At 43.7% G+C, this 18143-nt stretch overlaps 1 protein-coding gene across 1 annotated transcript in view; it reads right to left on the bottom strand.

Annotated features, from left to right (window-relative positions):
- The window catches only part of usp43b (ubiquitin specific peptidase 43b), a 79654-nt gene that overhangs the window by 7851 nt on the left and 53660 nt on the right, over positions 1 to 18143 (bottom strand). Inside the window, exons 7-9 of the mRNA XM_075453140.1 lie at positions 15312 to 15474; positions 12486 to 12597; positions 6129 to 6232 (exon numbers count right to left, since the gene is read on the bottom strand). Coding sequence (XP_075309255.1) covers positions 6129 to 6232; positions 12486 to 12597; positions 15312 to 15474 — 379 coding nt within the window. The remainder of the gene's footprint in view (positions 1 to 6128; positions 6233 to 12485; positions 12598 to 15311; positions 15475 to 18143) is intronic.

An 18143-nucleotide genomic window follows, 5' to 3' on the forward strand; every position in this document is an offset into this window, starting at 1 on the left:
TGTGGCAATTCCATTTCTATGTTTCATTAAAGAGTAGAACACCAGTCTTAACCGAATCACATGAATACATGTGCATGGAAGCATTTGAACCACTAGGTGGCAGCATTGCTGCAGCCCTGTGCCGTAACTCACAGCAACTTTCTAAGATGCCAGATGCGTTTGATTGCTTAGGAAAAGCCATCCAACTGACATTGAATTTAGACTGAACTGCTATGACCACACTAAAGGCATCTTTGTGCCCACTGGTGCCTGTAGTCAGAACTGAGTACAATTTGTGACAGTACTCACTATTTGAGAACAGTGCTGACGTCTTGTTCCAAGCAAGCAGCTGGTGTTGTGAGTAAAAAGCTGTGATCAGCAAACATTTCCAATAATGACAACTGCCTGCCGTGTAGCAAGATGCAGTCCCTCATGCTGACGGCACACATGTAATTACAACAACTACCATTTTCACAGTTTTAGGTCCTCCGTGCAGACTGATTGCGGCCTGCAGCCAAGTGACGGGTGAACCCGAGGAGCTGGAGTTTTTCCAGAAGAGGCCAGCTTCTGTCACTGCTTTTGCTGCGCTTCCTTTTCTCAGTTTGATAGATGAGCTTTCAATTACTCTCCGAGATTCAAGGCTCTGATGTTTCAACACTCCTTGAAAACGGTTGTTTTTTGGATACTCTATTGCTGTGTTAAAATGATTTTGTATTTGAAATCAGCCTCCGCACAGGCATGGTCATTCAATGAATTCCTCTTTTTAGTTATGACATGCCGATATGATGGTCAACACTTGATGTTTAGGCCATGTGATACTTCAGTAGTTAAATGCCATTTCACATGCGAGGTGGTAACTGAGCAAGATTTTTGATGACTTGCGAAAGGTTTTGCTCGTAACTTTATCTCGCAGATGTGCGTTTATGGTGTCATATTTCAAAGGGACATTATCATTCCTTTGCACTGACATTCCTTCTATACATAAAACCATGGACGTACCTTTCCGCCGGCCCAATTAAATTTGCCGTATAAGAGGCTGCGTCTTCATTATTAAGATGGAAGCCGTCTGATCTTTATATTTGGTTTTGTGAGGATGGACTTGGTGCTTACGGCAAAACATTCTGCATTTAAGATGCAAAACTGAAAACACTCTGACAGTCCAACACAACAAAATTAATTATATTTGGACTCATTTTCAGAATAAAAAAATAAAAAAAACATTCAAGCACAGCTTCTTTGACTCCACAGAGGAAACTGAAGCTGTGCACAACAGCTCCAATGTTTGCTGATGGAAAAACTCTGAGGTTAATAAGCATTTAAGTTAAGAAGACTACAGTAGCGTGTCTGTAGATGTTGAATAATAAATGAAGGTATCCTTCACTCAGTGTGGTGTGATGTGCTGTTGTAACAGCTGTTGTACTCGAGCGTGACTGTGATACTGAATGGCAGAGCAGTGCGATTTGGGCACGAGGAACCGATGCTTGGGTGAAAAGATGCAGACGCACCGGGCAAAACAACTTCACTCTGACAGATAGGAACCCGCCGATTGGGACTTCTGGCAAAACAAACAAAAAACAAAAACTTTAAAAAACAGTAAGTGAAATAACCAGCCGCAGTTGATTGAGCAAAATAAACAATCTCAGCAGAGAAGAGTGTGGAGCCTGGAAGATTCAGTCCGCCAGCAGTTCCTGTAGACTTTTAACAAGATGTGAGACGTTCCCATCCACATAACTTTGAACTATGTGTTCCACTTTCTGAGGCGCACGGCAAAACATCCACCGAGCTTAGAGCCGGCTGGAACAAACACATCCAAAACTTATGAAGCCATCCTTATTACGACATTTCTTTGAATTTCACCAATTAGTTGGGTTTCCACTGTCGTTGTAGAGTCGCATTTGGAAAATGTGAAAAAAAAAAGAAAGAAATGTACATGACTGACTGACTGGCATCTTCCCAGATATGATACAACATCCCAGATTTTCCCAGAGATGAGAATTTTTTTTTATGAAGAGCTCTCTTCATTTGCCTCCTGTGAATGCCCACCTCAGTTGTTGTTTTTTTTTCTCCGGTCCTTGAGGTTTGTTTCCTGTCAGGAAAGCCACTTCTTTAAATACAACCACCAGCAAAGCAGCATATACCGCCCCCCTCTGGCGACACTATGCAACCTAGTTTATTCACTTCAAATCAGTCAACGCTGGAGTGTCTGATTCCCATTTGAACACTGAACCCATCCTAAATTAAAAAACCTACCTTTTATTCAGGACCCCAGAATGCATGCTTTGCCTCATTAGGATCAGGCTTTACTCCCCAAGGGAACTGCTGCTTCGACGAGATTAGTGTTTATTACGAAGAAAAAAGGGTCCCAATAAGGAAAAAGGTTAGTTTTACCACACTGACAATGTGTTCCTTTTACAAAACACATAACGTGCATGTCGTATTACCCATAAACACAGTTTATAGAGGGTAAGAGTGAGCAAACTAGACTAAAACACTGGCACGCATACAATCTACCACAGTTTAATGTGGCTTGACTTAGGGACAGAGCATATTTCTGAATCATTAGAGTTCAAACGCTATCATTACACGAGTTCCTGGGATACAGTGTACCACATATTTGCATTTCAAAGGCTTTCGAATGCATTTGCCCCATCAGCAGCATTCAGCGAGTGAATGAAGTGTTCTTAACAGCTACACAAACCGAAGTCCTTCAAAGACCTTGCCAAAATTCCCCTCCGAAACAGCAATTCACTTTTGCAACTGAAAGCCATCAGACGTGCATTTGTGAAGAAAGATAAAAACGTCTGCACATTTAAGCCGCTGCTGCACAAGTCACGTCTAACACTTAGAACAGGCTTGGCAGACACAAAAAGAAGGTAAAAATATCACAACTTTGATATGAGGACATCTGTAGAAAGAGTCAATCATCAAAGCACGTTGGATTTTAACACACACAGTTCTTTCATGTCAAAACATCTCCAACCGGCTAACTGTACGCCAAATCTTTTCTGGAAGAAACACTTTGTTGGATTAGATTAGAGCCAGTTCAAATGACATTAAAACTGATTTCATTAGATCAAACAGGAATAAGCTTGTGTGAACATTTGGTCATTTCAGTGATGGAAATTCTGCACGTAAGTAATTTTTATGACAGAAGAACACATTTAGAGTCATCGAATTACCCCTTCACTGTAATGATCGGCAGGTGCTTGTTCTCTACCCGACAGATCGTATGGAACCCTGACTCATCAGTTTAGAGAGTTCTTCACGTGCATTTGGACAAACTGCAACTGTCCTGGCGGTTTACAGTAAAACTCCCGCTGTTTCTGGAGAACGGCCGCAGAAATGCGTCTGGACTTTCTCCGCAACTGCGGTTCGCACGTCATTCCGTGCCGGAGACGGCGCCTTCTCACAGCTGGAATAACTCTGGAGTGTTATCTAGGTGCTGCGCAGAGGACGCAGGAGAGGACACAAATGACGCTGTGGACGTTGGCTGTTTTGCTTACAGTAGGCCGAGAATAACCAATGGCTGTTTTTGTGCCGATAAGCACGCTCACTTACTGTAAATGCTCCTGTGTTCTTTGCTGCTGTGTTAACACATGGCTGTCCTTGTCCTCTGGATTTCTTACGATGTGCCTGGTTTGAGTCGAGATGAGATCTACTTTTGTCAAATGCGTCTCAAATTGCGACTGCGAGGGAAATTGTGAGTATCTCCTAATATCAAGCAGTGAAATATTTTCCCCAACAGCGTACTCTACCCAAACGGGAGCAGGTCGTTTAGGCCATTGGCGTTTAGGCCGCAGTCGTTTAGGCCCCCATGCAGTCGTTTAGGCCACCATAGGAGTCGTTTAGGCCAGGCTACCTGAGCAGCTGAAATCTTTATTATTGTACATTCGTTATTATTTGAAGTGGGCGTTTTATTTTGAAGACGGTTTGTGCAGTTCCTCTTCCTTTCTTCACGTTCACCACTCGACATGTTTACACCGGTGCGGCAGTCACTGACGATGTAAGTTATGTTCATACTGATGTGAAATGAATGTGTACATGTTACTTACCTTTCTGATAGTGTTTTCTTGCTCCTGGTGTGTATTTGCACTCTTTAAAATGTCCGTTTCTGCTCGTTAGCATGATCGCGATTTAGCATTGTTAAGCTAACCGAATTTGTATTATACAGCATTATTGTCCAATGAATGTGGCAATGCGGATGATTATTTCCACAATTTTATGAATTTATAAATCACCATTTATTAAATAAAAAAAACGTTTCCACACTAAAGTTGGTTATTAAATAATTTACCATAGATATGTAGGCTACCCAGACAGACCAGTAGAGCTGACTTATATCTTATAATAACGAATGTACAGTAATAAAGATTTCAGCTGCTCAGGTAGCCTGGCCTAAACGACTCCTCTGTCGGCCTAAAGGCTGATTCATACTCGGCGCAAACGCGCAACTGTTCTGGCTCGAGAACCATTAATGACGTCATCGAAAGCGCCAGCCCCTTCACAGTTCCTTCAGCTCATAAGCGCAGTTTGCGCCGAGTATGCGTCACATTTGCAGTTCTCTCCAGACCAGCGGGCGTCACTGTTGAGGAAACAAGCTGAAAAGCAAACGAAGAAAGCATACACAATGCCACCTGTGGTGTCACGTCAGCAGAGGCTGGCACATCTGATGCGGAATGAATTTACTCTGGGTGTAGAACTGTATATGTATCTCAGAGCTAAGCGGCTGCGGCAAAAACAGAAGAGAAGGTGGAATGTTCGTCCTTTGCAACAAGACGAACTTTGTCAAACGTTGTCCCAGTGTAACTTCATAGACGTGTCGTACAGATGTTTGTAGAGGCGCATCCTCTCAGTCACCGCGGTCTCTGCAGTGTTCGTTTTTTCTTTTTCTTGGTCAGCTGTTTCCGGTTGAGCGCGCGTGAAGTCAGAAAAAAAGTTGTGTGCGCGCCCTTGCGCCGAGCGAGGATTTTCTAGCTTGCGACGGGGGCGTGGCGGAATTTTGGGTCACGTGACCGTTTGCGCCATTTGCGACCAACTAGTAAGAATGGGTCAAAGCGAGGTTGCGCCGAGTAAGAATCAGGCTTTAAGAGAAAGGAAACATGAACATGCGCCTCTACAAACATCTGTACGACACGTCTATGAAGTTACACTGGGACAACATTGTCCCAAAGGACAACGCATCAGATGTGCCAGCCTCTGCTGACGTGACACCACAGGTGGCATTGTGTATGCTTTCTTCGTATGCTTTTCTTCGTCCGGTTCTTCAGCTTGTTTCCTCAACAGTGACGCCCGCTGGTCTGGAGAGAACTGCAAATGTGACGCATACTCGGCGCAAACTGCGCTTATGAGCTGAAGGAACTGTGAAGGGGCTGGCGCTTTCGATGACGTCATTAATGGTTCTCGAGCCAGAACAGTTGCGCCGAGTAAGAATCAGGCTTAAACGCCAATGGCCTAAACGACCTGTATCCACTCAAACTACAGGTTTACTTGTGGTTCCTTGAGATTCTAAAAGCAAAGCCTTTAGTTACCGGGCTCTGCTCTCTTGGAGCCAGCGTGGAATCAGCTGCCAGTTTGGGTTCAGGGGGGCAGACACCCTCTCTGCTTCTAGGAATGGGCTCAAAACTTTCCTTTTCTGATGAAGCTTATAGTTAGGGATGGCTCAGGTGACCCTGAAACGTCCACTAGTTAAGCTGCAGTCTTAAACATTAAGAGTACCGGGGGGTGAAGGGGGGGCTCCCATGATGCACCGGGCACCTTTCCTCACTCTGCTCTCTTTACTCTCCAAGTACATATGAAATCAATTTTGTTATTAACTTGTGTTTCTCTTTCTGGGAATGACTAATGCAGGTATCCCCGGTCTGGCGTCATGGTGCTCGTTGACTCCTCCTTCTCCCCCCACCCAGTCTGGTTCTGCTGGAAGCTTTCTTCCTGTGAAAAGGGAGTTTTCCTCTCTACAAGTTGAGATCTTTGGACCGTATCTTTCAAGCGCCTCGAGACATTTGTTGTGACTCTGTGCTGTAAAAATAACACTGACTTGAACTGAAATTGTCATTTTCACCGTGTGGCCTGCAGTTTAAGAGATTTTGAAACTGGTACGCTCTAAAGAGCCTCTAAAGTAATGACCCCAACGTGTTTCCTAACTCTCTCACCTGTCGACTGCAGGGTGGTGGAGCGGTCGCCCATCCTGAGGTGACAGGTAGCTGTAAAATGCCGATCCTCCCACCACACGAATGTTGAAAAGCACCCTGGTGTTCTGAAAGAGAAGCGAAACATAAACAAACACCGTCGACATTACTGGCGTTCAGAGGCTTTTCGACGATAAGTTACAATGCTGCATTTCCCGCGAGAGGCAAAATTCAGATGTATTAAATCCATAATTTCCTTATTATCAGCAACAGGAAATACACAGGTCCCCAAAAGACTTTATAATCGGTGAAACTTCTCAGGATGATGCTATTCTTTGTTGTACCAATTAGCTAAAGCACAACGATGGACAAGAACATACGGCAACGTCTGCTAAACAGCCACATATTGGTGCTTTTTGACATTGTGGAAGTGAACTCAGAGCAGCTCTGAACTAAAACACAGACTTAGAGCAAGTCAAGACATTCCTACGAGCAGCACTGAATGCTTTACAAGTTTCAGAGGCATCAGCGGCTTTACCTTTTATTCATTCAAGATGGTTTTGCACACTTTCACGATGGCCAAATCATATCTCAAAATAGTCAAAATAAAAAGAAAGAAAGAAAGGAAAGCAACAGCAGCAACATTTCTGATTACTAACTGTAATGAGCGAAGGCTGAGTGATGAGACGATACACCACAAAAATTCAAACTGCTACCTACTCCAGTCGACCACATGCGCGCTGGTTTTTCTTTAATTCTTTTCACCGTTATACTACATCAAACAGATGGAACATCCTCCATCTTAGAACCTGGAAGCTACTGAAGAACTTCTGTTCTCATCTTCTTCTCACAAGATTAAACGCTTTAAATGTTCGGCTTTACAGAAGTGAAAAACTATTTCAAATACAACAAACTACAGCATCATGTGAGCGGAAACACGCTTTACTTGGTCATCTTGATGAAAATGGTAGTGACCAGGACCATCTATACAGTATGGCCTTTCTCACGGCTTGCAAAAAAAATCAGGCCACAAGCTTAATAATTTCAGTTTCATTAATTTCCTTTATCAACCAACACTTCATATCAGACTTATCTAGGAGTTCCTGATTCTATACTGTGCAATAGCCTTCTGTTGCAACCACACGATCTCAAGTGTTCATCAACTCCTGGACAAAATGATCCAAAAGTTATGTAAGAAATAAGTTCACTTAATGTCTGCTTTATTTGCGCTCTTGTCTGGAATATACCAAAGGTGGTATAATTTGCTGCTAAAAAGCTCGGGAACTTCTACAGAACTCAGACTATGGTGAACCAACATGAAATACAGGGTGGCGCCGGCACCTGACATTTACAGATCACAGCGGCTCAGCTCAAATCGACATGTAGCTCATCGTGGAGACCAGTGTTTAAGAGCTTCATCTTCCTTTTTATTTCTAACCTTTTAATTTGAAAAAAAATATCAATACAGCCCAGGATAATCAAACCCCTCTTTCATATTACCTTCAATAGAGTTGAAGAGGCCAAGTTGAGAAGAGGACAAAAAAGCAAATAAGGCACTTATATCCTTCCCCTGACTCTGAGGCACGAGAATATTACCCTGAGATCTGCGTAGACTTTCAGAGATGCTTCAGGAATGAAGGAGCGCTTTGCAAAAATGAAATTGATTTCCTCTTGTTCGACTGAAATCTGGTGCTGGCTGAGATCAAACACAAACATCAGCTCTGACCCCTGCGAAGAAGGCTCATGCCAGCGGGATCTTTGCGATGGCGAGGATCACACCGCGGCAAACAGCACATTCCTGGAAAATATTGATACGCTCAATACAAGAAGTCCCTGGAATGCACCGCCCCCTGGGGAAAGTTCAACAGCACTTCTGAACTACTGCCTCACAGATGTAACGTAGAGAACTTTAGAAAAAAAATATCTTAGCCAGTCAGCCTCTGATATGTAGCAGTAACTGTGCCATTTAAGGTTTTAAGGATTTAAGGAGTGTACACACAGAGCAGTTGATGGCCAAGGCCACATCATCCCCTGGTTTCCTGTGTACCAGCAACATGCGTTTGTGGTCACTGCAGGCAAACAAGCCTCCCTGTTGTGCTTGTCAAAAAGAATTCCTCAACTTCTCTGCATGTTAATTTTCTATCTGCTGCACGAAAAAAGGAATGTAAGATGAAAAGTACAAAGCCAAAATTTGACGTCGTTTTCGTCGGCCCAGCGAAAGGCTTGTGTGTACACGTGCAGACCACCCAGGGAGTCCCTCCCAACTCCATCTTCCTCAGAACTTAAGAAGCACAAGCTTGAGCACACATTTAAAGGTTTGCCGTCTTCACCGGGCTTTTGTATTGCATGCTTCAGGTTAAACTGCTCATTTGCTAAACTCTGTTTTTGTGCGTGGCCAGTGTTCCCTGCTCGGAGATGCTGGGGGTGTGTCCGCTGAGGATGGTGGCTTGTGAGAATCTCCGTGTCACAAAAACTAGCTCCACCTAGCCCCTTCGTAAAATCTCCACAACATCGGGGGGGGTGAGACGATTTACGAACGTGTCCGCAGATATTCCCGAGCATTTGCTGCTGCTGTGCGAGTGCGCTAGTTTGTCCCTTCTAGAGACTTGTATATGCTGCTTTCTGCTTGCGTCTCGCCAATGTGGAGACGTGCAAATACAGGCAGTACTCATATCAACACTATAAGAAGCCTCATTTGCTGTGATTTCAACAACAACATTTCTTCATCAAGCGCAGCCTCCTGCCAGACAGCTGAAACCCAGCACCCCTCCTTTGCATTTCGAGTGGAGAGAGCACCAAAGCAGAAAACCTCCTGCTGTGATGTGCTTTTGTGTACTGCAACTGCGGAAAAAATTGTATTGGATGTGAAAGGTTTTTTCGGGCACCATCCAGCAGGAGCCCGTTTATCAAAATCCTTAGATTGTGCTACTTACTTATATCCTTATGTCAGGTCCTTATGTTGCTGCTGTGGATTCAGTTATCAGTGCAAAGTGAGCACGCCAGCAGGGGATGAAGAGACTCTATCCTGCTGTTGCAGCGGTCTATAAATTAATCCAAGTTCTCTCTGGTAAAAGGTTGAAAAACTACCCAGGTGGGGAAAAAAATGAGACAGATGTTGGAGGTGATCCCCAACTCTCTACCACCGTGGTCCTGCACAACATCAATGAAACGAGCAGTAGGTGTGCAGTCCCCAGCCCGCTGCTCGTCACAACATCAATCCACGGTTTGTAACTCCAGTACGTGCACAAGCAGTTCTGTCACCACTACAGTGCGAGTTTGTTAACTAGGCCCCTCCAATCCCAGACCCGATTTCAGATCACCTTTAAAAGCCCTGAATCGAAAAATCAATGAAAACCTGTTTAACAGTCTAACTCACCAACTCAATACAACATGGCTCTTAGTCTTTGAACAAGTTTCCATGTAAATCTTTGAGTTTGCTTTACTTAGACTTAGACAAAGCTAACATTAGCCTAACTGTGACAGCTGATAAAGCTGCTGACAAAATAAAAGTATCGATATCTGTCTGAAACAAATCCTCCGTCCAACATTTTGAGAGGTAAAAAAGAAAGAGCTGTCTACAGTAAAATGAGTATTAGCTTTTTGTATGTGCATGCCTGGTACTGTGTGTTTATATTTATTTCCCTGAGTGCACAGCCAGATGAAGATGAATGTGTGAGATCCACAGTGCTGCGTGTGAGTGCAAGACAGTAAATGTCAGAGAAGAAAAATGAAGAAATAAGCATCTGAGGTCTGGTCAGGCTCCTCCCTCCAAAAATGAACTGAAGCCTCCGGTCAGAGGAGTGTGGGAGCATGAGCAGCCCTGCCCAAGAACAAGGATTAATCACATTTAGTTCATAGTGTGGAATTTTTAGTAGTAGGATGATTAACATCTGCCTGTTACACTGTTCAGTTTCGCTGTATATCGTGTGTTGTCTGATAAGCACAAATATAATAACTTATGCAGAAAAAGATGCTCAAGCAGTTTATGAGCTTTGCAGAAGGTGGTTCGGAGTGAAGCGGGTCAAGTTATGAACTCGTGAAATATGTGGCTGGAAAGTTGAGGAACAACAATTTCAAACTGCCTTATAACTAACAGGCTGTGTGTATAATCTGTAGACGCATATATTCACTGCTGTGTGTAAACGTCTTAAGCCCCCCCTTCATTTCATAACAATGCCAGATAAACAGGAAACAGGTGCTGCTTTTTTGTTAAATATGTGGAAACATAAATGAAAACACAGTCAATAAGGCAAATACAGATTCTGTACATTTCTAACGAGCTTGAAAGTCAATTTCTGTTGTGACGACCTTTATTCTTGAGCACAATCACAGCCCTTTCTATAAGTAAAGCTTTCTTTTATCCTCCACTTCTCCAGTTTCATAAACTTTTGTTTAAGGACCCAGCATGCTGAGATATGGCAAATTTTAGGCTAATAGCGCTTTTTTTTGGTGCGTCAAAATATAACTAAGTAGTCATAACTTGCAAAGTATACAGCCAATATGGTGCCACCGTGCTGCATGGTACTATGGTGCCAGGTGTACTTCAGCGAGAATGATTCAGGATCTATTATGAGTCTTGCTGAGCAATGTCAGTCACATTTGAATTTCATCTTTGCTCAAGCTTAAATTAGGCAAAAGCAGAAAACTCCACTTGTGAGTGTAATTCGTCGGTGTAAGAAAAGTACAGATCCTGTTGAGATGAAAGGTTTTTTCGAGCGAACATCTGCTATGAGCAGCGCTCCCTTTTTGGCAGAGGTGGGTGCCAGCAAACTGATTACACTGTACAAGCTTGGTTTTAATTAAATGGCTGACAGCAACGGGGCACAAAGAAGACTAAAGATCCCCAACTCGGTCGGGGAAAAACACCCATCACGGAGTAATATGTCGCAGGCAGTTTTAGAAATTTTCGTGCTCTCCATTGGCGTTCGGCGCATCCCGAGTTTCACCGAGCTCTTTCATTATCAGCACGAGGTCATGTCGAAACACGGGAATGTGTTGGGTGCAAGCAGCTACAGCGAGCGCGAACAAGTCAGGAAATGGACTCTTTTGTTTTTTGGGAAAGTAAATTATTGATACGACTGTGAGAACAGCAAGAGTGCATCTGAGCGAGCAACAATGTGCTGTTTGCATTCGTGTCATTATCTCATGTATTTTGCAGCACTAACACCAGCAGAGGGAACATAAACAAACCAGCCATTCATCTTTCTGAGCCACGCGCGGGGAGACTGATAGGCCAACAAGTCTGCCTGATCAAATTTCATTAACATGCAACGCTGCCTGTTGGGGCAATATATATGCAAATATATTATAATGCAGATTGAGGGGATGATATCAGCTTCAAAAAGTTCTAAAAGTAGGAGTCCAATATGTAATTGTTTGACCACGTAGTTTGAATTAACATAAAAGGTGGCATCTGCCCAATGATGGAAAACTTTTTTTCACAAGATTTTTTTAGTGTTAAGTAATCAAACTTGACACGGAGAAGCCTTAAAATAACGGTTAGATATTACTGAAGGTGCACTTATTTGTTTCAAGGAGAGTGTTAGACGAGAACATCGATGCCGCACTCTTATCACAGAAAATCCAATTCTGTTTGATACCGTCACTAAAACTGGCAAAGCATAACTGAATTCTGAGCAGCAACACTACATCATGACAGTACGAACACGTCATAAGAACACCGGTACAACCAGGGGCTCAAGAAGCCCTGAGACAGAAACCTGTACTGTCCTGTGACCTGCCCCCAAACCAGCTCATCCAGCTGTGTGTTGGTGAGCCAGTGGGCGCGGCGAGAGTACACCAGCGCCTCTCCAGCCGCTTCTTTCCCACCGGAGAAACACAGCGTTGTTGTGTGGGCATGCTTTAGTCTGTCACGAGCCAATAAACCTGCCCAGGAGCAGGTGCACCAGCCAGCATGGCAGGAGGGAACCATGTCTGAGCTCCAGCTGGTACTCAAAATACACCCACACACAGACATTAAACGTGAGGATTAAGGTAATTTTACCCTTTAAAAGAAAAAAAACAAAACAAGAGATTTTAAAATAATCTCTATGCATTGTTATTCTGCGTTTAGTTTACAGTAAACCCAAAGGAATGAAAGCCACTGCACTTTTGTCCTTAAGGCGCATCTCACTGCTTCAACTCAGCCGAACTCGGCTTTAATAATACACTAAAGCACCTTTCAAACAGCCAAACCCACAGTGTTATACAAAGTAAGAAGTCAAACAAAACAAGGATGCAAAAAAGGCAAGTATAAAGAAGAAAATAATCACGAAGCAATTTGCAAATAGCAGCAATATAACAAAGAGCAATAAAAGGAAAAACTGAGTAATAACAAAAGAAAAATTCTTCATCACATATTTACTAGATGCCATCCAGTACCTGGGCCGGAGCTCCGTTGATCATCAGGTAATAAAGCTTGCTGAGGATGCTTTGCTGCAGTTGGTCCCAGGAAATAGACCGGTCCTCCCTCATTAGGAACGGAGGTCCAAACCTTAAACACACACGGAGGGAAATTAGCGTCTTAAAGTTGGGAAGAAGAAAAGTTCACAACCCTGCTACTTAAACAGGCCACATTAGCCCCGGCCGGCTTTGCACGTCTCCTCTTCCCATTGTAATGTAAATCAATATTTATTATCATTAGCTGCGCTCGAGCCGAAATCTCATTACAGCATATCTATGGAAGGCCAGACAGAGACAATAAAGAGTGAAAATGGCTGACAAGGAGAGGGAAAATCATTTCTTCTGAGATGATAGATCACATGACGTGCCTATTATAATGCACGTCTAATTGAGGGCAGCCGTCCCTTGTGCTCACGAGATTTATTGGTGCGGGACCATGTGAGCATCCACGTCCGTAAAAGACAAAGTCGCATGGATGGAAAGCTTTGCACTCACGTGTAAAGGCTGTTCCTTTCTCTTGTTTCATTGTATTTTTGTTGGATTCTTGCAGATTTTTGGAGTGGAAACATAAAAAAACCCATATGAACGGTTCTGTGGGAATCATTAGACTGATGCAGGGTGAATGTTTCTGATGGAAATGATTAATGTTTTGCTGTGGCTGTGGGGTATCATATCACAACATTACAACAGGTGGAGAACTAACATAACATTGGATACTATTATTATCGTTATTATTATTTTCCTCCAGAACAGCATTTTTAAATCTCTTCAAAAAGAGATGTTGTTGATCAGGCAGTGATATCCATCATCTGCTTCTGAGTCTGCAGTGATCTGTATTTATTTCCCACCTGCCTCCACACACACACACACACACACACACACACACAAGCAGCATTAAGGTTTAGCAGAGGTGAAACATCCCAGATTCATTGTTAACTTTGAAGAAAAGTGATGTTTATACACAAAATGTGGGTTCACCTTCCAAAGATCTATACAAAAGAGTTTTCACATTTTTTTCCCACTTCTTTTTTCATTTAGAAATGTACCTGTGATTCTACAGAGAAATACAGTGAGAACCAAGTAAGTGACTCCAATGTCATTTTCTTGGCACATCCTGGTGCTCCAGCTGTCCTCTGATGAGCGACAGATATGTGGGCGGTTTGAGCAATGACAGAGGCGTTTGAAGGAGACACTGAGATACCGACCCTCGTGGATGGGATCGGATTTTCTCACAGCGGTGTTGGCCGGCTCACCTACATTGATCTTTCTGGACTCTGTCGGAGAGACGGGGCTTCTGATGGATCCCTGCATCGTGCCAGATGTCAGAGTCCTCAGTCGTTTGATTTGGAACTAATCTTACCGAGTCGCGTCAACAAAGTGAAATGTGAGCCCTCTCTGCAGCCGGCAGCCAACGAGACCTTGAGTTGCTCCATCACAGGAAAAATACGTATCGCACACCAGCAGCCTCACTGAGTTAATCAGTTTTTAAAGAGAGGACTGCCAAAATGTTCAACAAATGAGCATAATGGCTGTATAAAATATCAATAAGTAGAAAACCTAACTTTTGCGCACCTGAACTTCTACATGTGTGTATGAATGGGATTAGAGAAACAGCAGCTCGTCCCTTGAGTTCACAAACTCTCACTTAATGTTAAAAGAAGAGGTAATGCAACACGATGGTTGACATGTACCTTTTACAGCTTTTTAAAATGCAGACATTTTTTTCAGAAAAAAGGGTTTAAATGATATCTAAATCATCACATTTGGTTATTATTGACATTCTACACAATGTCCTAAATGGAAATCGGGTTGTACAACTCCACCCACTCCTTGATTAAGAGTTTACAACATGATAATCTTGGATTGCCAATATAGTGGATCTCGATTTATGTTTTGACCACAGCCACATTAATCAGATCAGCAGCTTTTTACAATCTAAAAAACATTGCCAGAATCAAAGGAATAGTGTCTAAACCAGACTGATCCGTGCGTTTGTTTCTAGCAGGTTAGACTACTGTAACGGCCTGCTCACTGGGCTCTAAACAGGCTGTAAGACAGCTGCAGTGCATCCAGAATGCTGCTGCCTGAGTCCTGACTACAACCAGGAAATACGACCATATTAGTCCAGTGCTCAGGTCTCTGCACTGGCTTCCTGTCGCTCAGAGAACAGACTTTAAAACAGCTCTGTTTGTGTACAAGTCTCTGCCATGTTAGAGCCATATGAACCAACTGGGAAAATCTCAGGGAGGGGTCTCCTTTATTTGCCTTCCTGTGATTTTATGTAGCTGTAAAGCCCTTTGAATAAACTTATATATGAATTGTGCTCTACAAATAAACTTGCCTAAATGCAACTCCATCCAGTGTAAGTTCAGCTGGATGCTGCTGTGTCGCAGTCGAGAAAGGCAGAGCCAATATTGGCTTAATATTTTCGAACAACACGGGAGAGATGCTCCTGTGATTCATTTCTAAAAATAATTTCTTGTGATGTTCCTCTCAAGTATGAGGAGTCCATTTTTTCCCCTGTAAGGCAAAGCTTTAAGTCACAATCTGGCGTGCGAATGTTTGCGGCTTACGCAGATGAATTAGAAGAACTTTAAGAGATGGTGAGAAAGAAAACCTCCCAATCAAATTCTCTGTATAACACATTTCTCTCTTATTCAGGCCCCCCTACAAACGCCGCTTACAAAAGGGATTAAAAACTCTAGGCTCAACGTGTGTGCTGTGTCTTGTTATGATTTCTAACCTTTTATCGAACAATTGCTGTGCGAGGACAGGGTTGAGCAAACGGTCAATTAGTGTAATTACCTGACAGTCTGCTGGCCTGATCCTGCAGCGTTGCACACCAGCAGCAGAATCTTGACAGGGATGCCCTGGTTGAGGAACTCCGATGATAAAGCGCCAGATGAGGGTAACCTTTGGCCCTCGGGACCAGTGGAGTATGGCGAAGATGGCAAGCTGTGATGGTACCCTGCATGAGGAACATGGGAGAGAAGGCGAGAGATCAAACCAGTCTCAAAGACGGAGGAGAGAGGATAAAGATGCGTTTTACGTTTAATTCTTTTAGTGGACAACTTGCTTTTAAACATCTTTACAATGACTGCATGAGAGCACACATCACTGCACATGTTCTCCCCAGAAGGAAAAGGAACCAATATCATGTTCTGGAAATATGATTATTGAACTTAACACCCCAAAGAGGGTGCTGTCTCACCTAAAGCGGTGAGACAGCAGCTTTCTATTTGAGGAACCGTGACTCAGTTGGGAGAACAGATGGACCAATGGCTGTCTGCACTCTCAGCAGGAGGCATTATCTGATGCAGCTCCTGCTGCACATCCTGTCCTGGTGGGTTGCCGAGCGGCACCGCTTTTCTCTCCGTCTCTGGCGTTTGTTCCAGGCAAGTGCGAGCGCCCGAGCGAAGCGCTGAGGTCATGAGAATCCTGCGCGGCTGCTTTTGTCGTCACGCTACTGCGAACTTACTGGGCTTTGGTGCCGCGGTCGGCTCGGCAGAAGATCCCGGTGATTAATCACGCGGGGAATTAGACTTGCAGACACGGGCGAGAAGTTATCGACGGCCGCGCTTTTCCCAAAACCCTCGATGGTTTCATTGGACCAGGGACGTTGCTAGGCATACAGCTGTACAGGGGCACAGGCCCCCAGCCAGATCATCACCACCAACACTGTCTCCCATCAAACATAATCAAGTAAGCCTTTTACAAGGAGCCATTATTACTAAAAAAAACAGTATGCACAGTGTTACAATTTTCAACAGATCAACAGATAAATAATGAACAATATTTCAGTCCAGGTACTGAACATTTTTTAATCTTACTGTAACACAGTCGATAAATACTTCTACATGAGGGAATATTGCAAAATAAAAAGTCAAAATCTTAAATTAAGAGTAGCTGATATGGTCTGATAAGTTATTCCACTGATTGAGTAGCCTACCCACATTTTACCCATTTACAATGCCTAAGATAGTTTAGTAACTAGGCTATAATAGGCAGAATAGGATATTGTCTCACGTTTTTCATATGCCATGGAACCAGACACTGTTTAAGCCTCAGTGCAAACGTTGTATATTTGGCGTAAGAAATTACAGTGGCCTATAAGTAGGCGTGGGCGTCGACACAACAGAGAAAACAAATCTCTCACCTCCCTCCACTTCATTCTCAGTTCTCCTTGTTGCTTCTCTGTCCCCGACTCTCCTCTGTAAGAATTTCCTTATGTCCATGACCACGTTGACGGCATTCCATCAATGTGTAGTAGTTCATATAGCCTACTACGCTTCCATTGACAAAATGTGTGGGCTATTATCCGCTGATAAATATTACGTGCGGGCCGCAGGATCTTGCCTTCCAACTCTGATTTTGCGCGCTACGTGTCATGTACGGTCCATTCACTGAACATGCACAGACGCACCCAATGTCTGCGAATACAACCTCTTCACTTCACTCTTCTGTGGAACTATGCAGCATTGGTTAAAGGAGGTTACGTGGTTGAAATAGGGAAAATCGTGTCTATGTTATTTTTCCTTGGCACATCAGTCTTAGCAGTCTGAAGGATGTATATGGGAATATTTACAGGCGCACAACGCATGTTTACCGGGGCACGTGCCAGGGTAAAAAGTGTCTGGTGACGTGCCTGCATTGGACGCCGTCATTTCATTCATCACTTACCAAGCAAACTGCCACTGCTGAGCATCCTCTTACTGAGATCCTTATAAAGCTGCAAGCCTCGGTTGGCACATGCCTCCTTATCACACAAATAAATGGAGAGTGAACTTGTTAAGCTGCGGCTTTCTGAGGGCCAAGACCTGTTCAAAACTTCTCAGGGTCCACATATAGACCACCAAAGCTCAACATGAAGCTTCTGATTGGCGCTTCGTCACCTCGAGAATTAGCGTACCGTTAAGTAGTCAGAGCTTCTCACTTATTAACGTCGCTCTCATCAAGCAAGTGAGGAAACTTGCTTTGATTTACAGGAGCATCTACCTCCAACAGCTGTGGAAATGATTTAGGAGTCAAAATCTCTGTTTAAATTCCCTCTGACACATGTACAAGAAACACAGTGAAATGCAGAGGTCACCTCCTGGCCTGTCCCGCTAAGATTTACACCGGGAAGCCTGGGAGGAGACCCACTGCTCATTAAACACAGATTTTTATGGGGAGCTGTCAGAAGCTGAACTGTTTCAAGACATTTTATCAAGACTCCTGTCACCGCTTCCCCTTATTTCAGCGTTGAGGAATGGTCAAAGCGTGTGCCGTGAGCACGTTCGCATGGTGTGTTTTCATTTGCACCGATGTGTCAACACAAAAGGGAAATATTCCCAAAGTCATGGCGAAAAGGGCACGAGCTTTACAACCAAGGGAAATATGCTACCTACGCACACGCTTCTCTGAAAGTTAACTCTGTTAGGACCACATACCCCGTTGACCTGAATCCTCCGACTGATTCTAAATAACCACAGGAAGCCTGCGAAGCCCTCGTCCTTCTGCACTCTCAGCCTTCTTTCATTACCAAACAGACACACAGACTGAGCCAAACCTAAAAGGATCTACTCCACGCACGTCACCAGCTACGCACCCGCAGTCCCCGTCGGGTTCCAAGGAAGAAACTGAGAAGTTGGCTTGAAA

The sequence above is a fragment of the Odontesthes bonariensis genome, chromosome 21, assembly GCF_027942865.1.
Source record: "Odontesthes bonariensis isolate fOdoBon6 chromosome 21, fOdoBon6.hap1, whole genome shotgun sequence".
Classification (NCBI taxonomy): domain Eukaryota; kingdom Metazoa; phylum Chordata; class Actinopteri; order Atheriniformes; family Atherinopsidae; genus Odontesthes; species Odontesthes bonariensis.